Below are 24,915 nucleotides of genomic sequence, written 5' to 3' on the forward strand. Positions count from 1 at the left end.
TACTTCATTTTCTATACACTGTAGGAATGTATACTGGATCATTCCGACTGTTGTAGAGCAATATAATAATATATATTGCTCTACAACGGTATTATATATCTTTGAATGGGTAAAATGTTATAAATATAAATCATTTCAAACCAAATCAGTAAGAAAATAAAAACATATATAACACCTATATATGGAACCTGGAAAATGTTCCAAAAAATATACTATATTTTTCAAACTGGAAGAATCCATCTGTAGAACATACAGAACACATTTGGAGTTTTACTTGCTCTTAGCTCTATATTAAAACGTTGGTCATATGTAAACATTTATGAATTAATTATCTAAAAAACTTCCATTTATACCATGTTGGCAGGCTAACCAGATGTTAATATTATGTCTTCTTTTGTATTACATTTCTCGAGAAATGTGTCCATTAGCGTCCATTCAATGGGATACCCCATACACGTCACATCTTGCCTCCTCACTTATCAGTGTATTGTAAGCCTTTGTTCAGTGATTTTAGTATATTTCTCTTTGGATAAGTTTCCTGTACAACTTGTCTCTTTGGAAACAAATCTTAAGAAAAGAGGGAAGTGGAGTGTGAATGCTCCTTGACTGAGGTTTTCCCACTAACTGGATGAAGAGCAGGAAAATCAGGGGCATCCCATAAGCTGCAGTGTACAGTCCTATGAAAAAGTTTGGGCACCCCTATTAATCTTAATCATTTTTTGTTCTAAATATTTTGGTGTTTGCAACAGCCATTTCAGTTTGATATATCTAATAACTGATGGACACAGTAATATTTCAGGATTGAAATGAGGTTTATTGTACTAACAGAAAATGTGCAATATGCATTAAACCAAAATTTGACCGGTGCAAAAGTATGGGCACCCTTATCATTTTATTGATTTGAATTCCCCTAACTACTTTTTACTGACTTACTGAAGCACAAAATTGGTTTTGTAACCTCAGTGAGCTTTGAACTTCATAGCCAGATGTTTCCAATCATAAGAAAAGGTATTTAAGGTGGCCAATTGCAAGTTGATCTCCTATTTGAATCTCCTCTGAAGAGTGGCATCATGGGCTACTCAAAACAACTCTCAAATGATCTGAAAACAAAGATTGTTCAACATAGTTGTTCAGGGGAAGGATACAAAACGTTGTCTCAGAGATTTAACCTGTCAGTTTCCACTGTGAGGAACATAGTAAGGAAATGGAAGACCACAGGGACAGTTCTTGTTAAGCCCAGAAGTGGCAGGCCAAGAAAAATATCAGAAAGTCAGAGAAGAAGAATGGTGAGAACAGTCAAGGACAATCCACAGACCACCTCCAAAGAGCTGCAGCATCATCTTGCTGCAGATGGTGTCACTGTGCATCGGTCAACTATACAGCGCACTTTGCACAAATAGAAGCTGTATGGGAGAGTGATGAGAAAGAAGCCGTTTCTGCACGTACGCCACAAATAGAGTTGCCTGAGGTATGAAAAAGCACATTTGGACAAGGCAGCTTCATTTTGGAAACAAAAATTGAGTTGTTTGGTTATAAAAAAAGGCGTTATGCATGGCGTCCAAAAAGAAACAGCATTCCAAGAAAAACACTTGCTACCCACTGTAAAATTTGGTGGAGGTTCCATCATGCTTTGGGGCTGTGTGGCCAATGCCGGCATCGGGAATCTTGTTAAAGTTGAGAGTCGCATGGATTCCACTCAGTATCAGCAGATTCTTGAGAATAATGTTCAAGAATCAGTGACGAAGTTGAAGTTACGCCAGGGATGGATATTTCAGCAAGACAATGATCCAAAACACCGCTCCAAATCCTCAGGCATTCATGCAGAGGAACAATTACAATGTTCTGGAATGGCCATCCCAGTCCCCAGACCTGAATATCATTGAACATCTGTGGGATGATTTGAAGCGGGCTGTCCATGCTCGGCGACCATCTAACTTAACTGAACTTGAATTGTTTGTCCAAAATACCTTTATCCAGGATCCAGTAACTGATTAAAAGCTACAGGAAGCGACTAGAGGTTGTTATCTTTGCAAAAGGAGGATCTACTAAATATTAATGTCACTTTTCTGTTGAGGTGCCCATACTTTTGGCACCGGTCAAATTTTGGTTTAATGCATATTGCACATTTTCTGTTAGTACAATAAACCTCATTTCAATCCTGAAATATTACTGTGTCCATCAGTTATTAGATATATCAAACTGAAATGGCTGTTATAAACACCAAAATATTTAGAACTAAAAATGATTAAGATTAATAGGGGTGCCCAAACTTTTTCATAGGACTGTAGCTGCAGACAAAGAGCAATCAAGTGAACGGATATCTATATGAGTATAGGAAAAGTAAGTGGCACCGGAACAACAATTAGGCAGAGGAAATGTCTTTGATGACAATGAATAGATGAAAATCACCTCCTTATACTCCAAGCACAAACAGTCCTACAGTATATCAAGACTTGATTGAATTCAGCATCTCACATTGTCAAGTTTTTTGCCTTTCTATTGCCTTACATGGTATGTTTACATGCACTGAAAGGCACTGTGCTCCATTTTTCCAATAGAACTAATTGAAACCCATTGTAACACCTCTTTAGATCACTGCTCTTGGGCCCCTTACATGTGGCTCCCATGTGTTGGAAGTTGTGCTCAAATAACACAAGGAATATATTAGGCCCTGTTCACATCTGCTTTCGGGTCTCCATTCAGGGACACCCCCTTCCCCCCCCCCCCCCCGAACAAAAACCGATGCACAAAAAACAGCGGTTACCTGGGAAAACACGTGGACCCCATAGACTATAATGGGGTCTGTGTGGTTTTCGTTTGGTATTCGCACAAGTGTTGCCTTCAGGACTTTTTTTCTCCACATGTTTCATGCGGAAACCGATCGGAAACCATACAGAGCCCATTATAGTCTATGGGGGCTGCGTGTTTTCCCAGGTAACCGCTTTTCTATGTGTATAGGTTTCTGTTTGGGGGGTCCCCATTCGGACTCCCCAAACAAAAACCTGAACATAGATGTGAACCGGGCCTTAGCTTTACTGGTTTTTGATAACAGGTATTCATATGACCAGCAGTTCACACTCATATGTTTCCCCTATTAATAGCCAGTGTGGCACAGCATCTCATTTAGAAGTGTCTTGTGAGCTAGAAAAGGTAGGGGTCCTCTGTTGTAAAATATATATTGCAAAAGGTTTCTCATTTCTTCTCTTACGCAAATCAGCCATTTCATCTTTTGGTCAAGTGACTCTACCTGGAATTTCGAAGTGCTGGCCAAGCCAGCCAAGAATGACCTGACACTGCATCTTGTAGAAGATTTTAAAGAGTCTACCTTCAACGCCTTACTGAGACATACATGGATCCTGCTGCTTAAGTGCTATTCAACAACCCAGGAATCTGTATGCTTGTATCGGTGGTTGTGCCTTTACACAGCTTGTTCAGAAGATTACTTGTCCTAGATTTACTCGCTGTGTAAATTTACAATAATACACTACGCTCAGTACATATCTTTTCTTGGTTTTCTTTTGCAGAGATTTTGACATACGTCCTTCACATTCTGACTGACTCTGGTTCATGTCAATGTGATTTGGTTCAGGTACTATGTAGTTTGCTTTCAACTAAAGAAAGCACCTGATTCTCGAATTGAGAAAGCCACATGTGTGTATGGACTCTTGCTCCCAGGAGAGCCCTTTCTCCCAATAAGTGGGAGTTGTGAAAGCAGAACTTGCACCAGAGATTTTTTGCCATAAACTTTTGATATGCCATAAGTGTCTCAGATAGGAACACCCCTTTAATTTTTTTGCACTCCTTGACAATGTGCACACTTAGATCCTATGACAAGGGTGTAAACAGGCAACATGTGTCTGATACCTGCTCAGTGCCAATCTTACTGTAAATCTTACTATTCTCCTCCAGTCTGGAGAAGCTCCTTAATATTCTGCAGGCATAGATATTGTTATACATGACAGAATGTTTATTCGGTGCTGCAGGGGAGAGATTCTGTTTACTCCTGAGGATAAGCTGTTTCTTTGATGTTATCAATATCTGTAATGACACAGTAAATGAAGTACATGAGCTTAACATTGTGCGCAAATCATAAGGAGTATTGGTTTTGTAATCTTGTTTATTCAGTACATACAGCAGGCAGGTAGAAATGCTTCACTAAGGAGACAAAATCTTGTCTCATACAGCCAGAAGAAAGTCTTCATTTGTATTCCTGGTCCCAAGATAGATCTGAGCATTAATAGTGCCACTGCGAGATGCAAGCTGATAACGTCAGCCCTGGCTTCAGCTAATGACTCCATTGTTATAGTCAGAAAGTGCTCAACACTGATAAACAATGAAAGGAGGATGTTTAATACCAACCAAAATCAAAGAAATCATGTCTGAAGCATGAACTAGGGCTCGGTCTGTGCTCCAGCTGTCACTCTGCTCCATCTCTCAGAAGATTCTGGGAGAACAAGAATCTAATAAGATGTAGTTCAAAGAAATAATCCCTAGTGTAGACATATGCCTACTGAAGGCATTAGACATGCTTCTCAGGATTTCTGATATGGCCAACATACTGGGTTTGTGGTTTTTACTATATTGTGCAGTGATGGATACCTTTAGTAACATCAACAGATTTATATCATCATGCTGACTGCCTATTCCATTCTAGATAGTTATAGAAAATTAGATAATTCCTTAAGGGGTGACCAGAGTGACTAGACCAGTGTCTGGTTCCAGTTGGCAGCATGATACATCATGTTATGTGTCCGTACTGTGTTACTAATAAAATTATGTAACGCTGGAAATGTGATTAAAAAATAACCAGTTTTCATCTGATATCTTCCGCTCTGTCCAGCACCGCCACTCTGGTGGTCCCCATTGGACTTTGGTAAAATCCGTACTGCGGCAATACGCCACATGTGCATTGTATAAATTGTGCAAATCAATCACTTCACTGGCGATATCTGAATGTTGTGCAAGGGACTTCTGAGGCCCATGATTGCCTGAAGTGGTCACGTAGTTGTACATGATGTCATCCCTGCAGGAAAAGTGAACAAAGACCGGCGGGGACAACCAGAGCTGCAGTGCTGGAGCAGTGGGTGATTTTTCAGGTTTATTTTATCACTCTTCCTGTTTTAAGAATTTTTCTTAATATCCTGGATGACCACTTTCAGTCATTATTACCAACGTTTATGCAAGAGTCTCTTTGTAGTAATTGCAGCCACAGTGTCCTCATAACAGAGTCTGCAAAAATGCCACAATTATTGTCCTAAGCAAGTTTTCCATTGCATTGGCAACAACACAGCTAGCCAAACGTACTGCAGTAGGTGCATCTGCTCTATCCCGTATCTTCATCTACTAACTGCTTGGTTGCTTGATTGTTGTTGCAATATACAGTGCCAGGTAAAGGGGTACAGATTCAGTTTGCTACCAAACCCTGCTTTTAAATATTCTGGATAAGGCAAAGTGGCCAATTACACCCCCTTCTCACATACAAGTCCACACTGGTGCCAGGACATATGGTAATGCTATGCCAGATGCTTGTCCAAGTAAAGTGAACTGTGAAGGAAATTTCTTCCCCAATAGAAGCTTCGCTTTCAAAATGACAGACGATTCCCCATAAAAAAATATATACCTGGTAAGTTACTGCAAAGTTGTTGTCCAAATTGTGATTGGTGGGAGGAATCCAACAATCGGCCTATTTGGAGTTATATCCGGTCACCATACTATAGATCTGGATAGCTCTTTATAATGGTGAAGCAACATTACCACAACTCAGCTCCCATTGATGTCAATGATAAGTGAGCTGCAGTAACATTGCCTGGAAAGCTATACAGTGTATGGAGCTATCTGCAGGGATCAGATGCAGCCCAGAACAGCTGACCCATGTGGGATGCTGGCTTTCAGATATTTATGACCCTTCAAGAGAAACACCGAAGAGCTGCTCAACTTCATAGTTATTGTCCCATAGATTGTAAGCCCTCGCGGGCAGGGCCCTCTACCCCACCGTGCCAGTCCGTCACTGTTAGTATTATATCTACCTGTATTGTATGTAAACCCCCAAATGTAAAGCACCATGGAATTAATGGTGCTATATACAGTATATAAATAAACAATAATAATAATTATTGTTGGCTGTTTAGTTGAGTGTTTTTCTATTAATTTATATTTATGTGCAGTCTGTGAGTGATGATGATCGGTTCCTTGTGCAGTATATTTCATTGATGCCCCTCCCTCATGGGTTACCATAACGGGCCCAAGTAATACAACGATATAGTGCTATCTACCATAGTTAAGGACCACCCACCTTACTGTAGGGAGTCTAATTATCACATTGGATGCTGAAACTAACAGAAATGACTATTTAGGAATGATAGGGGCTAGAGAAAAAAAAAACATGAGCTGCCCAAGAATCAGTGGTGCCACAATTATTGAAGAAGGCCAAGTGATGGAGTTGGTGATACCATCCCTGTGGTTCAGTGGTTTGTAAAACGCTGCAGAAATGATGGTGCTATATAAATAAGCTAAATAAATTCTAAATAGGTCCTTTTCACTCCATTTTCTGACATAGGCAAAAATTATTTAACAAGGGAAATCTAGTCACATGGGAATCTGGAGCTTCCTTTATTTGTTAATTGAGTAATGTTATTGGAGTGCTGCATGGTGTTATTTGGGCTCCATACACCATAAAGGTGGGGTATCCTCTAAGTATGGTATTAGTATGGAATGGGATGGGATTATTTCAAATGCAGTTTTACCAAAATACTTATGTAACTGCATTGATAACTTTTGTTCACTATGTCACCATCAGCACCTGCACGGAGAACTTTTCTCTGATAAATGAGTCGTTTTGCGTTTTATTTCTTAGATGTGAGATGATAAATGTACAAATCTGGCACAATTTCAGATGACTTTTTCATGTGTGCCCTCCATTACATATGGGTATAAGGTTAAGTTCATATCTGCGCCCTGGTCTCTGTCCTTTGGGTCTAGTGGCGAAAGAGCTGGAACATTAAAACAGTGGTAACCAGTGGACACAGCGGTCCTCATAGACTATAACGGGGTCTGCTGGGTGTCCACCATTTTTATACTGAAACCAGCAGACACCCAGAGGACCCATAATTGTACCCAAAGGACAGAGACACATGCACAGATGTGAACGTAACCTTATACCCATATGTAATGAGGGCACACAAGTCATCTAAAAAAGTGCAAAATTTATACATTTATCATCTCACATCTAAGAAAGAAAACACAAAACGACTCATTTATCAAAGACAAGAAAGGCTCAAATGTATAGCTGTTCCTAATAGTCCTAAAAGAAATTCCCACAGTCAAGCAAGTCCAAAATCACCAGGTCTGTTAAAAGTTATATGTGTTAAACCTATTTTTCCTCCGACATTTACTGTTGAGAGAGAAGAGTTGAGAGAACCCCATATATAAATTACGTTATACATTAGGTAACCTGAACTTTCAGATTGCATCATCCTATAATCTGCAAGTTCAGCCAACATTTATATGATGTGTGTGGCCACTAAATCAGTAGCATGTCCTTGGCTTCTGGGGTTTAGTCCTGTCCTTCCTCCCATTCTGCAGTTTTAAAATTTTATTCAGCTGGACAAAAGTCCAAGATTTATCTCTGGCTCATTTGCAATGAAGTGAGTTGTACTGTCCTCAGCATCAATGGGTCACTGCAGGGAGTGCCCAAAGTCTAGGACTCTTCTCCAGCAGATTATAAATTGCAAAACTGCACAACAGATAAAATTTAGATTTCCAGATCTGGGGGCCATAACCCTCAGCAAAATTAATAACATTTCACTGCTTTAGGAGCCCTAAAGCTGGGGACAGGCAGAGACTTACAGTGATGCTTGAGGAAGGAGCAGGGCTCTGAAATATTGCACTAAACTGCAGATGCTGGTTTTACTGAGGCTTTAGACTATGGTACACCTAGACTATAGACTAAAGATAAAGACACAAATAGTAACCATAGTTTAGGTTTTCTTGCTGTCCTACATTAAAAAAAGGCTACAAGACTACTTCTTAAAGTTAAATAAACGTATACTTGAAGAATTTGGAAAAGCCACTTAAACAGTTTGTAAAAAGTCAAAAATGACATTTCAGAAAAAGCTGCTACAATTTCCACTACATTTCATTTCACTTGGGGTCAATTTCAAGTATGTTTTTGAAGAGATTCATATCATTCTTGTAATATTTCTTAAATAAAATACTTAATTTTTTACTACAGAAGTGTTGTTTTTAGAGATGAGCGAGTATGTTTTAAATTCCTATTTTCAACTGCTAGTTATTTTTGGAATACATCACCGGAGAACCACTTTACTGAGCTGTAGTTCTATAAAATATTTTCTACATATGAATACAGTTATAGATACAAATAAGATTAATGACACAAACAATAGAAGTGATTTACAAAATGTATATTCTAAATCCAATATATGAACTGCAAAAAATGAAAAGCAGTGCACACTCGACTTCAAAGTGATTTTTATGCACCCAGTGACCTCCCATCTATAGCCAGGACCCTTGTGCTGGAGCAAAGTGAAGCAGATCATCATAAAAGTGTCAATAAAGTGCAAAAGCAAAGCAGCAATAAACACAGTAAATATATATCTACTCATGCAGTTTTATTTATATGTCTATCTACAATTTCTCTGTATTAATCTATTTATACCTATCTTTCTGTCTACAAAATCCCAACCAGCTATGAGGCGCATCCTCTGCGTACGGGCTAAAGTCCCAATAAATCTAAGACAAAATCCAGGCACTGCATAGTTTCTGGGTTAATTAAATACCCAACTATTTTTTCACTATATTGGAGTGCTGCCTGGATATTTTGGTTATCTTTCTGTCTATCATATACTTATTTCTGCTCTTATCTATCTGAAACAATGTCTATGTATATCTAGCTATAGTTATTTATCTGTGCTTCTGCCTTTATATGTCACTTGCTTACTATGGTTATTTATCCTTCTAATGTCCAGGCTTATCTATATACTCAACAATGTCTATCTTCATGTATATCTATGTCCATTTATCTCTCTCTCTGGTTATCTGTCTTTCTAATGTATAATTTTATCTAATATATGGTCCACAATGTCTATCTCTACCATACAAGTTTTAATAATGTCTACCAACGTTTATATCTATTTACCTATCTATGCATCTATATATCATATATATGCTGAACAATATCGAATCATTTTTTTATAGAAAGTTGTTAGTTAACTGAAGGTTGATGTACATGAAAGCACCCTGACACCATAAAAAAAAGAAACCTTAAGAAGCAGGAGACACTTACCAGGTAGTGTGAGGATGTCAGCCAGAGGCTTGCAGTGATACAGTCCTATAGAGATGACACAATCTGCCCATAGTCCCCTGGAGCCCAGCTCATCCAGTTTTCTGCAGGTGTTGATGCTGTAGTCACAAGTCAGCACCCAGTCATTGGTGGTGGTGGCAACTACAACCCCAATCCATCCTACAAAACTTGAAACAAACCCGAAAAACTGTAGGCACGTGCCAGCCATGACAGATAGTGCCCAAGAGCAGAGGTAGTGCTCACAATGCGCCTTCTGCTGAGACTCTGGACAAGGATGTGTCCTATACAAGAGTTGTCTCCTTGTAAGAATCAGCCAGCATCAGTAACCTCCTCTGCCCACTCCCCCTGTTATAAACCAGACACCAAAAAGAACTTCCAGCCAATTACAATAGACCAAGGGGGGCCTAACTTGGGGCCTTATCACACCAATTACAGGGGAGGGGGAGGTATTACACAGTGGGGCTCAATTATAATAGATCCTAATTGTGAGCAAGGGGCATCCCCTAAACTTTCTGAGGATCAAATGTTTCCAGGGAACCTACTGCCTGATAAATCCCTTATTCTTCTCATTGACAAGTACTTGATATGGACACAGTGAAACAAATGTTACATAATATTACTATACTGGATTACCCTATGTGTCAATTCTCTGAGATTTGGAATATGTTACTCCACGCTCTCCCTATAGTTTAGACATGTTGCCTGCAGTATTACATAATATGGGACTGTTATAGTAGACAGCAGAGCAGAACAAAGTGTAAAGGCTGGAAATGTCAAATCCCTTCACAATTAACGTTCATGTAGAGACCACTAGTGGACATTGTCGGTAATGCAGTTTAAGACACAAGCTGCTGAGCAGTGGAGGCTTTTTATAAAGTATAGTGATAATATTTTATGGTATATTAATATAATCACCAATTCACCAACTATGTGATATTGCTGGCATGTAAACATTTATATATAAATTTCACTTTCAAAGGGATAATGTATGGAATACATATTTACATCAGCACTTTTCTAGCAAGTTTATCAGTGAACAGATATAAAATCCTATGCATCTCCCCTTGCCCACTCCTGTCTGAGACCACCCACATGACAGTCCAGAGCCTTATTATACCAGACACTGAATCTAACTGCAGGAAAGGTGGGGCATTTCAGCAGAATTGCCTTTGTACTGCGGTGACGAAAGCAATTGCATCGAAACACACTTCAGGGTGTGCAATATCATGTGTTCTAAGCGAGACATGGGAATGCATGAATTTTCGTAGGCTATGCGTTAGCTATATATGTTTTGGAGACTTCATGTCACACTGTACGTTTGGAGCATTATGTTTGGTGTTTGCATGTCACATGAATACTGCATTATGTTATAACACTGTAGACCACTGGCTGGGCCCTGTTTCATCTCCTTGGTGGAATTTTTTTAAAAATATGTTTTTAATAGTTTCAATAAAATTTGCATTATTTGGTGCATGCCACATCTTGCTTTGATAGTCTTGTTTGACTTACTTTATGTTGTAATATCCAATATAACATCACCCCCTCCACCTTGTGATCATGATACAGTGTTGTTTTTGGTTTACTTCAACAGTACCAACAGGTTCGGGGATTTCAGTTCATCTTACAATTGGTTTATAGTATATAAAATGATTTTGATGACATATAGATTGGTAGGATAAAGCTTTTGATTCCCCTGAAAATAAGTTTATACTAATTCTTTACTAATCTAGGTTCATTATTAAGCAAAGTATATGGAAGACGATAGAGCCAATTCATTTCCACGTCACAGGAAAGAGATGTAAAAATGACAAGACATCAGTTAGGCTGGCTTGTCCTCTGCGACATCAGCGGGTTCAGTTTAAAACAATGGAAACCTGAAGAACCCCGTTATAATCAATGGGATCCGTGGGTCACTGTTGGTGTCTGCTGTTTTACAGGTCTGTGTGTCCATTGTTCTAGTGCCAGCTAATACAAAGCAAGCCCTCAAATTTCACTTCAGCTGGACAGTAAAAATTCATTAAAAAATCCTAACGGTGCAGCAAAGATGTGAACAATTCCTAAAATATAATGGTTACTAAATATGGTTTAAAACCTATTACAAGTAAGTGAATATACATACTATACAAAAAAGGGCCAAAATTAGATCAAGACTTCATATCTGGAGGCCAATGCAGAGAACATGTAAGGGGAATAATCATCTAGTGATCATTCCCCTGGCATGTGTTTTCATTGTCCGTGTGCCGCCCTTGTTAGACAGGGTGAAATGCTGCTGACAGCAGGGCCGCCATCAGGAATTTTGGGGCCCCATACAGCCTAAGTGTCTGGCCCCCCTCCCCCCCCCGGCTGCCGCCATTTTAAAAATACCTTATTTTGCGACATACCAATTCTGTATTACATTTCCCTTTATTTAGCAGCATTACAAGGCTTAATCAGATTCTATTTGCAGGTACAATCTGCTCCGTGTGACCGCGCCTATAGGGAGCCAACACCATCTATAAGAGCCCTCCTAATAAATCCTCAGGGCTTATTCACATTGCGTTTTTGGCCTCCCTTGCCGGGATACGTTGGTAACCAGTCAGAATCAGCTGTCAATATATCCCTGCACGAAGAACTGGCCATTAAAAAAAAAGGGGGGCCTGCAGTTCTCCGTGCAGGGATAAGTGGGGCGCTGATTGTGACTGGTTACCAATGTATCCCGGCAAGGGAGGCCAAAAACGCAACGTGAATACTCCTTTAAAGTGAAAGTCTGACCCCCAAACAGGCTGCTATGCTACTAGCATAGCCTACATCATTATTAATACAAAGCACACATACCTTTGGAGGTCTTGTGTGCTTTGTAGTTCTCCAGCTAAAAACTTATATATTATTGCCCCAGTTCCCTCTCCGCAGTGCCGCACACCCGATGCCCCAACAATCCCCCTTCCCCCCGCCCCCGTCCACCTTCTAACATCTTTCCACTGCCCCCTGTACCCATACCTCCCAACTTTTGAAGAACCAAAAGAGGGACAAAATGTGCGCCGCGGCAAATTTAGCCCCACCCACCGTTATGTTGACTCCACCCATTCTCATTAATTTTTCATGTGCCCGCACACAGTATAATCCTCCTACAGTCACCCGTACATTATATGTCCCCCCTCTATCTCTCCCCCAGCTTCATATACACCCTTCATCTGCACCCAGTTTCATGTCTCCCACCCAATCTCTGCCCCCAGATTCATGTCCGCCCATCCATTTCTGCCCCCAGTTTCATGTTCCCCCCCTCCATCTCTGCCCCCAGTTTCATGTCCCCTCCATCTCTGCCCCCATATTCATGTCCCCTCCATCTCTGTCCCCATATTCATGTCCCCTCCATCTCTGCCCCCATATTCATGTCCGCTCCATCTCTGCCCCCATATTCATGTCCCCTCCATCTCTGCCCCCATATTCATGTCCCTCCATCTCTGCCCCCATTGTCATGCCGTCCTCTCCATCTCTGCCCCCATATTCATGTCCCCTCCATCTCTGCCCCATATTCATGTCCCTCCATCTCTGCCCCCATTGTCATGTCGTCCTCTCCATCTCTGCCCCCATATTCATGTCCTCTCCATCTCTGCCCCCAGTGTCATGCTGTCCTCTCTCTGCCCCCAGTTTCACGTTCCACATTACACTGACTGACTGACTTACCTTCTCCTTCGTTCCCTCACAGCTCTCTGCGCGCCTCTCTCTCACTGGCGCACAGTTATAGACACGATGTGACGTCATCACATCGCGTCTACAAGCCAGTAGCGGAGGCGGCGAAGCGAGGAGCTGACACAGGTCAGCTCCTCGCTTCAGCTGCATATGAGACAGCGAGAGAGGCGCACAGCGGCGAAGCAAGGAGCTGACCTGTGTCAGCTCCTCGCATCGCCGCCGGCTACTGGCTTGTAGACGCGATGGCTGAAGCGAGGAGCTGACCTGTGTCAGCTCCTCACTTCGCCGCTGCCGCCGGCTACTGGCTTTTAGACGCGATGTGATCACATCGCGTCTACAAGCCAGTAGCAGCGGCGGCGGCGAAGCGAGGAGCTGACACTGGTCAGCTCCTCGCTTCAGCTGCATATGTGTCAGGGAGAGAGGCGCGCAGCGGTGAAGCAAGAAGCTGACCTGTGTCAGCTCCTTGCTTCAGCCGCGTATGTCTTCAACTCAGATCTGCGTCCTCTGGATGCAGATCTGAGTTGAAATAGGACATACACAATGACTGCTACGGGCGCCGGCACACGGTGGCGGGCCAAAACCGGGCCCCCCCCATTTTTCAATTTGGCCGGGCCCCTGACGCCAGTACCAGTAGTACTGCCCTATCGGCGGCCCTGGCTGACAGACAACAATCAGCCGATCACCTGATGAATGAGCAAACACTTGTTCATTGGGTGACTGTTAGCACTATATAGACATGCCAATTGTTAGGAATGAGCTGCTTGCAAGAGCATAAAGTACCTAAGAAATGGCTGCTAATTCACCTCATCTGATAACTGCAATTCTCTTGAGCTGGTGTAGAACCTAGCATAGATTTCAGGTATAACTCAGGCCAGTTTCCTGACCGGTTTGGCAGTGGGTTAGTAATGGTCTGGGGTGGCATTTCTTTGGAGGGCCACATTGCCCTCTATGTGCTCACCAGAGGTAGCCTGACTGCCATTAGGTCCCGAGATGAGATCTCAGACCCCTTGTGAGACCATATGCTGGTGCGGTTGGCCCTGGGTTCCTCCTAATACAGGACAATGCCTGACCTCATGTGTCTAAAGTGTGTTAGCAGTTCCTGCAAGATGAAGGCATTGAAGCTATGGACTGGCCCACCAATTCCCCAGCCCTGAATCCAACTGAGCACATCTGAGACATGTCTCGCTCAATCCACCAACGTGACGTTACACCACAGACTGTCCAGGAGTTGGCAGATGCTTTAGTCCAGGTCTGGGAGGAGATCCCTCAGGAGACCATCCGCAACCTCATCAAGAGCATGCCCAAGCGTTGTAGGGAGGTCATACAGGCACATGGAAGGCACACAAACTACCGAGCTTCATTTTGACATGTTTTAAGGACATTACATCAAAGTAGGATTAGCCTGTAGTATGTTTTTCTACTTTAATTTTGGGGGTAACTCCAAATCCAGGCCTCCATTTGTTAATAAATTTGATTTCCATCGATTTTTGTGCGATTTTGTTGTCATCACATTCAATTTTCTACAGAACAAAGTATTCAATGAGAATATTTCATTCATTCAGATCTAGGATGTGTTATTTGAGTGTTCCCTTTATTTTTTGAGCAGTGCATTTAGGAAAAGTCTTCAATTTACATAAGCTACCACTATTGATAAGATCCTTGCGATGGGAATACCTCTTTAAAAGGGATCTTGTAGGAAAATTGTATTGATGACCTATTTTTAATATTAGAATCGGCTGCTCTCACCAGTCACTACACAGAGAACAGAGCTATCTTCTTCAGGCTCTGTTCTCCATAAAGCGGATGGTCAAAACAGCTGATGCTTGGTTCACACTGCAACTGCATTTTCATTCTTCTGGTCTGTAGTAGAGATGAGCGAACAGTGTTCTATCGAACACATGTTCGATCGGATATCAGGGTGTTCGCCATGTTCGAATCGAATCGAACACCGCGTGGTAAAGTGCGCCAAAATTCGATTCCCCTCCCACCTTCCCTGGCGCCTTTTTTGCACCAATAACAGCGCAGGGGAGGTGGGACAGGAACTACGACACCGGGGGCATTGAAAAAAATTGGAAAAAGTCATTGGCTGCCGAAATCAGGTGACCTCCATTTTAGACGAATAGTGGATTTCAAATCCGGGTCATATGAGAATGTGAACTTTGTGACTATGAGACAGGGATAGCTGTACAGGCAGGGATAGCTAGGGATAACCTTTATTTAGGGGGGAATGTTATTAAAAATAACTTTTTGGGGCTCTATCGGGTGTGTAATTGTGATTTTTGTGAGATAAACTTTTTCCCATAGGGATGCATTGGCCAGCGCTGATTGGCCGAATTCCGTACTCTGGCCAATCAGCGCTGGCCAATGCATTCTATTAGCTTGATGAAGCAGAGTGTGCACAAGGGTTCAAGCGCACCCTCGGCTCTGATGTAGCAGAGCCGAGGCTGCACAAGGGTTCAAGCGCACCCTCGGCTCTGATGTAGGAGAGCCGAGGGTGCGCTTGAACCCTTGTGCACCCTCAGCTCTGCTACATCAGAGCCGAGGGTGCGCTTGAACCCTTGTGCACACTCTGCTTCATCAAGCTAATAGAATGCATTGGCCAGCGCTGATTGGCCAATGTATTCTATTAGCCTGATGAAGTAGAGCTGAATGTGTGTGCTAAGCACACTCATTCAGCACTGCTTCATCACGCCAATACAATGCATTAGCCAGTGCTGATTGGCCAGAGTACGGAATTCGGCCAATCAGCGCTGGCCAATGCATTCTATTAGCCCGATGAAGTAGAGCTGAATGTGTGTGCTAAGCACACACATTCAGCACTGCTTCATCACGCCAATACAATGCATTAGCCAGTGCTGATTGGCCAGAGTACGGAACTCGACCAATCAGCGCTGGCTCTGCTGGAGGAGGCGGAGTCTAAGATCGCTCCACACCAGTCTCCATTCAGGTCCGACCTTAGACTCCGCCTCCTCCGGCAGAGCCAGCGCTGATTGGCCGAAGGCTGGCCAATGCATTCCTATGCGAATGCAGAGACTTAGCAGTGCTGAGTCAGTTTTGCTCAACTACACATCTGATGCACACTCGGCACTGCTACATCAGATGTAGCAATCTGATGTAGCAGAGCCGAGGGTGCACTAGAACCCCTGTGCAAACTCAGTTCACGCTAATAGAATGCATTGGCCAGCGCTGATTGGCCAATGCATTCTATTAGCCCGATGAAGTAGAGCTGAATGTGTGTGCTAAGCACACACATTCAGCACTGCTTCATCACGCCAATACAATGCATTAGCCAGTGCTGATTGGCCGAATTCCGTACTCTGGCCAATCAGCGCTGGCCAATGCATTCTATTAGCCCGATGAAGCAGTGCTGAATGTGTGTGCTTAGCACACACATTCAGCTCTACTTCATCGGGCTAATAGAATGCATTGGCCAGCGCTGATTGGCCAGAGTACGGAATTCGGCCAATCAGCGCTGGCTCTGCTGGAGGAGGCGGAGTCTAAGATCGCTCCACACCAGTCTCCATTCAGGTCCGACCTTAGACTCCGCCTCCTCCAGCAGAGCCAGCGCTGATTGGCCGAATTCCGTACTCTGGCCAATCAGCACTGGCTAATGCATTGTATTGGCGTGATGAAGCAGTGCTGAATGTGTGTGCTTAGCACACACATTCAGCTCTACTTCATCGGGCTAATAGAATGCATTGGCCAGTGCTGATTGGCCAGAGTACGGAATTCGGCCAATCAGCACTGGCTAATGCATTGTATTAGCCCGATGAAGCAGTGCTGAATGTGTGTGCTTAGCACACACATTCAGCTCTACTTCATCGGGCTAATAGAATGCATTGGCCAGCGCTGATTGGCCAGAGTACGGAATTCGGCCAATCAGCGCTGGCTCTGCTGGAGGAGGCGGAGTCTAAGATCGCTCCACACCAGTCTCCATTCAGGTCCGACCTTAGACTCCGCCTCCTCCAGCAGAGCCAGCGCTGATTGGCCGAATTCCGTACTCTGGCCAATCAGCACTGGCTAATGCATTGTATTGGCGTGATGAAGCAGTGCTGAATGTGTGTGCTTAGCACACACATTCAGCTCTACTTCATCGGGCTAATAGAATGCATTGGCCAGCGCTGATTGGCCAGAGTACGGAATTCGGCCAATCAGCGCTGGCTCTGCTGGAGGAGGCGGAGTCTAAGATCGCTCCACACCAGTCTCCATTCAGGTCCGACCTTAGACTCCGCCTCCTCCAGCAGAGCCAGCGCTGATTGGCCGAATTCCGTACTCTGGCCAATCAGCACTGGCTAATGCATTGTATTGGCGTGATGAAGCAGTGCTGAATGTGTGTGCTTAGCACACACATTCAGCTCTACTTCATCGGGCTAATAGAATGCATTGGCCAGTGCTGATTGGCCAGAGTACGGAATTCGGCCAATCAGCACTGGCTAATGCATTGTATTAGCCCGATGAAGCAGTGCTGAATGTGTGTGCTTAGCACACACATTCAGCTCTACTTCATCGGGCTAATAGAATGCATTGGCCAGCGCTGATTGGCCAGAGTACGGAATTCGGCCAATCAGCGCTGGCTCTGCTGGAGGAGGCGGAGTCTAAGGTCAGACCTGAATGGAGACTGGTGTGGAGCGATCTTAGACTCCGCCTCCTCCAGCAGAGCCAGCGCTGATTGGTCGAGTTCCGTACTCTGGCCAATCGGCACTGGCCAATGCATTTCTATGGGGAAAAGTTAGCTTGCGAAAATCGCAAACTGACAGGGATTTCCATGAAATAAAGTGACTTTTATGCCCCCAGACATGCTTCCCCTGCTGTCCCAGTGTCATTCCAGGGTGTTGGTATCATTTCCTGGGGTGTCATAGTGGACTTGGTGACCCTCCAGACACGAATTTGGGTTTCCCCCTTAACGAGTTTATGTTCCCCATAGACTATAATGGGGTTCGAAACCCATTTGAACACTCGAACAGTGAGCGGCTGTTCGAATCGAATTTCGAACCTCGAACATTTTAGTGTTCGCTCATCTCTAGTCTGTAGGAGAACCAGAAGAATGGAAAAACGTATCCATTCTATGACAGACAACAGAACGCGAGGGAACTCACTAATTATAGTGGGCTCCGTCAGTTGTCCGTCCTTTTTAGCCATCATTGCCAGAATTAGTTGGGATTGTGGGACTATAAATTCACCCCAATGTGAACCCAGCCTGACCAGAGGGGTTCCCAGACATCAGACGCCCACTGATCGGCTATTGATAACCTACCCTAAGGATCATTTGACTTGACAACCCCTTTAACATCTATTTGTGATTGGTTCCAGGATTCAAGTTATTTCAAATCGGGTTGTGGGGTTGGCCATGAAAGTGTACTTTTTTCACAACCAATGTACATCTGAGGGTAATCTGTTTTCACTTATCCCTTATCCACTTGAGTCTGTTGAGGGATCTGTGAAAAAAAGATTGAGATGTTCTATTATTTAAAGGAATACACTCATACTATTCAAAATTATCCTGTGAATAGATATATTGATTTTAATGAGGCCTATGGTGGCATTAAGCCCTGTTGTGTGAACAAGCTGTTGGAGTCATTGGGGCAGATTTATGAAAACTTGCCTATAGCCACCAATCAAGTCACAGATTTCATCTCCAATAGTGCTTCTGAAAAATGAAAGCTGTGCTGTGATTGGTCCCCAGAAATCTGTTGGATTGTCCCCACTCCTCTCTGAGCAGCAATTGATTCCATAAAGCAGATCGATCGCTCCCTTGTTTTGTGACCTAGGCGAAGAATGTGAATCTCAATAGTATAGCAGCCATTCTGTTGCTAGCCAAAGACTTTTTGATTATGCACGTGACAAAAAAACCCAAAACATTATATACGTGTGTGTGTGAGTGAGTGAGTGAGTGAGTGAGTGAGTGAGTGAGTGTGTGTGTGTGTGTGTGTGTGTGTGTGTGTGTGTGTGTCTCTCTCTCTCTCTCTCTTCGGCCTCCTTTTTTTTTTTTTTTTTTTTAAATTATTATTTTAGTCCCACAAAGGCAATAAAGCAATAAGGAGTTTGTCTGAGTTGGCCATTTAAATGGATTTTCCAGGACTTTTAATACTGATGGCCTTTTTTTTGTTTGTTTGTTGTGGTTCTTTTCATCTACTTTTACTTGTGTAAAAATCTGATGTAGTTTTTGGTCAAATATATGCAGAAATATAGAAAATTTGAAGGGTTCACAACCTTTCAAGTACAAGAAGTTATCACCATTAGAGATGAGCAAGTAGTACTCGATCGAGTAGGTATTCGATCGAATACTACGGTATTCGAAATACTCGTACTTGATCGAGTACCACTCATTATTTGAATGGAAAAGTTCAATGCAGAACCAGCATTGATTGGCTGAATGCTATACAGTCGGCCAATCAACGCTGGTTCTTCTCCTACCCTTAGAAGTCTTCTCCATGCAGCTTCCCCGCGGCGTCTTCCGGCTCTGAATTCACTCTGCCAGGCATCGGGCCTGGGCAGAGCCGACTGCGCATGCCCGCTTGCAGGACGCTGCAAGGAGAAGACTTCTCGGAGCATCCAGCCCGACCCTCACTCGTGGACTTGGTAAGTATAATAAGTTAGTGGACTTGGTAAGTATAATTTGATTGAACGTTGCCTACCCCTGAAACGAGCATTTTCCCCCCATAGACTATAAGCACCATGGAATTAATGGTGCTATATAAACAATAAATAATAATAGGATTCGATATTTGATTCGAGTAGTCGAATATTGAGGGGCTATTCGAAACGAATATCGAACATCGAACATTTTACTGTTCGCTCATCTCTAATCACCATTATCAAGTATTTGAATGCAGATTTACTAAAGCCTTTTTTTTTATGAAAGCTTGTATCTGAATGATAAAAGTTATCCACCTATTCGCCCTACATAAACGGCACAATATTAATGAAAGACAAATATCTACTCAAATACTCTCCTTATTAAGATGGACAAGGCTGTGGAGTCAGTGGGCCAAATCACCAATATCGACTCCTATTTTTGCACAGCCCAACTTCTGCTCTGATTCCATTATAAATGGTCAGACAGAAGCCGCTAATTCATGTAAAAAAAAAAAAAGCTAATGATTTCATTTCTATCAATGTAAATAATCAATAAATTAAGCATCTATATAATATCAATAACTGTATAATAAAATATGTATCTAATTATACAATAACTATATAATTACAAATAAATGAGTCAAAGTCTGTAACTTTTGTCTGACTTAAGCTGGTTAACTTAACAAGGTGCCATGAATGAATGGCACAGGCAGCACACGGGGGACACAATGATGTCATCCATGTGCCGTCCGTGCACCAGCCGGGGTTCTGCAGCCCTTTCATTCAATGAATAGGAGCTGTGGAAGCAGGGCTAGAAAATCAGACAGGAATAGGACCTGTTCCCTATTTTGCAACCCGGACTGTTGACCTGCAAACGGGATTGTGTAATTCACAGTCATGTGTACGGGCCCATAGAAATGAATGGGTCAGCGTGCTATCCATTCATACAGTCGTCTGTATGGGGGCTTAGACTCCGCAGTACTGACCATAAATACTGAGCAATAAAACAACTGCAACAATAGAAAGTCACCACATCATGTTTTATTAAGATTTGTATCCACCAGTGGTATTTCATATTTACAAGGAATGACAATGGAGAACAGCACAAAAATACATTTTGAGGTATAAGCAGAAAGCACAGTATGCAATGTTGCAATATAGATTTTCCCACATTTTGTAAACTGATTGACCAGATAAATGCATTTTGTATTGTTTCGAACCATATAAAACACCTGTTAGTTTCTTGTGAGGTAGAGGACAGTTTTGATTCATGTAATTCACAATCACAGTTACTTAAAGCATGATCTGTATATACATCATTGGCAAATATCCTAAAGCGGAGAGCTGTGCTGTCTGACAGCAGCTTTCTTCGCTTTAGACATTTTACAGGTATCACTTGTAACAAAGCAATGTATTATACATGCTCTTTATTCAATAATTCACATCTTACATAGGTTATCATGCAACAAACAGCTTCTGAAGAGTATGCATGAGAACGTAATATAGCATTACTGAAATATAACATCTTTCTTCATCCTCAAATAGGTCTCTTTTGTTAAAAGGCATACACATTAAAATAATACATGATGCGTTCCTGTGTGTGCGTTATTTAATGCAGGAGTGCCGACTTGTGCAAATGTGCATCAGATTGCAAGTTCAGTGGGACCTTAAATATAAGGAAGCAGCAGAAGTTTCCTACTTAAATTAAGAAAATCACAGGCAAGGGGAAAATATGTGGTTGTATGCATATTTCAGATAATGCACAGGTAATTCCTCGCACTACAATACTATCAGATAAAACAGAACGAAGCAGAATTTTGAAAAATCACACTGACAAGTTAAATACAAGAACATGTAATATATTACAAAGCAACATGGGTTAAAAGGGAAAGCCGTGAATTAAATGATGCTATATTTTGCAATATGGCTTTAATTTGAGGGCACTTTTTGCACCTCATCTTTTTCAATAAAACAAAGGGGGGAAAAAAAACAAGTCTCTTGAATTGTGAACAAGGTTACTCATTGCACAAAGATTAGATTGGCAGCCTTAGTACTTGAAACAATTCACAGGATCCTATCTACTTGAATGACCAGGCTGTGTATCAAGACCCTAGTATTGAGAGAATAATAGCCAAATATTTTGCATTTTGGATGCCAAAAGCTGTTCAGATGTTCCTAAGATCTGTACTCTGCACTCTTGCTTCCCCAAACAAGGCTCTGATACAATAAGAGTTATGTGGGTGAACTGCTCTCCATCTTTGGATTTAATAGCTACAGAATAGTATATATAAATTGGTAATGTACTGCAGGACACAGGCAGGCAATGAGTGCTGAACATCTAACAGGGTTGTTCAGATTTTAAGAAAATTGGCTTAGAGCAGGAAATGGCTGCAGTTGGCACGTGAATAATGTACCTGATATCATAACTGCAGGGTGGAATCGAACATGAAATGGACTCAACTGGTGAGAAGTGGTTAAAGGGGTTTTCCCATCTCTTGTCTCAGCAGTCTGCCTGCAGTCTCTTCTTCTCACTTCCTGTATCTGTCCCCCCCCCCTTCTCGGCTTGCTGAACGGGCCGGAGAAGGATCACAATACTTATGCAGATCAGATAATATGCACAAGCTTGTACAGAACGGACTCAGTATTATCTGTGTGTTTACATAGAGAGATAACAGACTCGGCTTTTATAGGCAAACTGCAATTAGCTGAGCTGATTCAGAGCAGTAAGTGACATCACTTGTCCTACAGGTCCGTGGTTATAGCAACACTCTGTAAACAGTGAGAGGAATAAGTTCACATAGCAGGCAAACAAAGCAGCATTTCTAAAGCAATATATTTAGGAAAGGTCTTCAATTTACATAAGCTACCAGTATAGATAGGATCCTTGAGATGGGACAACCTCTTTACACATTATAACCTGCGTTTAGACAGTTTTGTTTTTTTTAAATTCTAAACAACCCTTTTAAGGACAGGTGGAAAAGATGGTTTTATGTATAAATTTGACTGGTCCTTTCAAGTGTTATATGCCGTTTCCGCAACTCTCTTAACTATGGAGCTATGGAAACCATGCAGTAGCTCAACTGTGTTCTAAAGCTCCCCTTCACTTCAATAGATGTTACAGAAACAGAGAGCAGCTGTTCTTGTAAGACATGTGTTAACATTGGAAGTGAAGACCAGTTATTCCTACCTCAGCAGAAATTTTCAGAGATGGGAATAACCCTTTAACAACTGGAACATTAAAGGATTCTTAAAGAAGATCAGCCAGCTCTCTCTCTACACATCGGTTTTTAGATTATATTTTAAATTCCAATGAAATAATTCTTAGAACTCTGCATTGTGCTGCTACAAAGTAATTCCTTCAGTAATAAGGAATAACAGTAGAAGTATAAAGAAATTGACAGTAGGGTGTTACCTATGACCTTGACAATGGAGTGGTTTCCTACGCAGTCTGACAGTCCAGTGAGACTGTCATACTGTGTAGGGACACACCATGTTGATAATGAGCATATTAATGCCTAGTTGTCAATTTTTAACACATTTCTAGGAGGAAGAACAAAAGAACTGCCTAATGCATTATTGTTATTGAGAATACAAGTATCTGTCAACACAGACATGTCTGGAGAGCACACGCATCATGTTTACTGCAGAGAAAATATTGCATCCCTTTAATTGTTCTAAAACTTAAGGAACACGGCTTCTTTATGGCCTCCATAAAAACGTCAAGTATTGCCTGAACGATTTCGATACAGAGAAGACCATCTTTCTACATATTAGACCAAGGCTTTTATTGCACCAAAAATCCATTTGCACCAAGTACAAATTCAATGACTGGACAAAAATTGCAATTGTAGGGTAAAAGGAAGAAATAAAATAACATGAAAATGTTAAATAATTTCTATTTATAAAGCAACACACGAATATTTCCATATAACAATGAATAAATTCAATAAAGGGAAAATGTATGCAAGCTACATATACTCTTGTCTACTCTCTTAGCAGCATGTAAGTCAGGTATTCCTACAATATTTCATATATTTATATAGACTATTTGGCAGTGCAGGAAGAATTTGTTAATAAACTGATGAATTATTGATAAATATTCCACTTTATATAAAGAGAAAAGGGAAGATTATAGGAAGCCAGCTTTCCTGTATGAAACAAATAAGAATGCAACATATTCTATGGTTACATCAACACAGACCCTCATATTAGAATGTCCTGACCCCTATCTCATGAAAATGGCTAAAACAACATAGCACACGTCCCTCAGCAAAATTTCTGGAGTAAACTAAGATACCTCCGTCCTTGACTAAAACGTAATTACACAGATATGTTAGTTTTAGGTTGCGAATTGCATGTGACCGCTTTAATACAAATGTTCATTTAACTTGGGTTTTATTTTTATTTATTAACATGTCTGTCACTTAATGTATAGCTATGTAATGCAGCAGTCTTGCCCCAGTTGATTTATTAGTTCATTGTAGGTGACTTACGCACATTTGGGGATATTTATTAATACAATTACCTCGGTTGCCTCCAAATCATTTTTCTGGTCTAAGCAAATATTGTAGATGGCCAAAAATGGAGTACGGATTGTTTAGCAATTATTCAATATAGGTTTGTTTTTTTTCTCAAATTTTTTTTTAATGAAAAGTGGCAGGATAAACCTGTACTAGGGTATTGTCAAGCTCCTACAGGCTGCATGCTTAAAGGATTGAAAAAAAAATAAATTCAATCCATATAAAGGGCAGGATATCCAAGATGAAGCCCAAACTATGTACAGTTGCCATATGTAAAGACATAGCAGCTCATGGCTCCTTGTTGTCCACCATCCACCTCCGACAAGTGACACAGTTGAGAAGAAAAAGGTCCTGATCTAGAACAGGTTACAAGAGAACCTAGATTTTATCGGGGCTTTAATAAAAGATCCACGCCAGCATAGTAGCAGATCTCATATTCAAGCATAAATAAAGCCTGAATCTCTTTGCCTTTTGATATTTTAATTCATACAGAAACTAAACACTATGAAAGGTCTTACTAAATATGAGGCTATGTTCACATATACATCTGAGCCTCCATTAAAGTTCATGGGGGAAAGGCGGGAAATCCTCCATCCAACAAAAAGATGAAAAATGTAGTGGATACCTGATGAACCCCATTTTAGTGAGTGTGGTCTCTATTACTGAAATCCCACGCTGCAAGTGTCGGCAGCTGGTGCAGTGGAGAGGGAGAGCATGCAGCCTGTTCCTATTCAAATAATAGGAGCAGCGCAGAAATTCCCTGGAACCACCGCCATGCAGTGGATGTGGGTGCTGCACTGCTTCTATTACTAGAAAAGCTGGTCTCTGTAG

General features: G+C 41.8%; 1 protein-coding gene across 1 annotated transcript in view; it reads right to left on the reverse strand.

The window, feature by feature from the left end:
* The window catches only part of CLDN11 (claudin 11), a 28,054-nt gene extending 18,428 nt beyond the window's left edge, over positions 1-9,626 (reverse strand). The window contains exon 1 of the mRNA XM_075268708.1: positions 9,302-9,626. Coding sequence (XP_075124809.1) covers positions 9,302-9,527 — 226 coding nt within the window. The 5' untranslated portion in view covers positions 9,528-9,626. The remainder of the gene's footprint in view (positions 1-9,301) is intronic.
* Between the last annotated feature and the right edge of the window lie 15,289 nt (positions 9,627-24,915).

Source organism: Leptodactylus fuscus, chromosome 3, assembly GCF_031893055.1.
Source record: "Leptodactylus fuscus isolate aLepFus1 chromosome 3, aLepFus1.hap2, whole genome shotgun sequence".
Lineage (NCBI taxonomy): Eukaryota > Metazoa > Chordata > Amphibia > Anura > Leptodactylidae > Leptodactylus > Leptodactylus fuscus.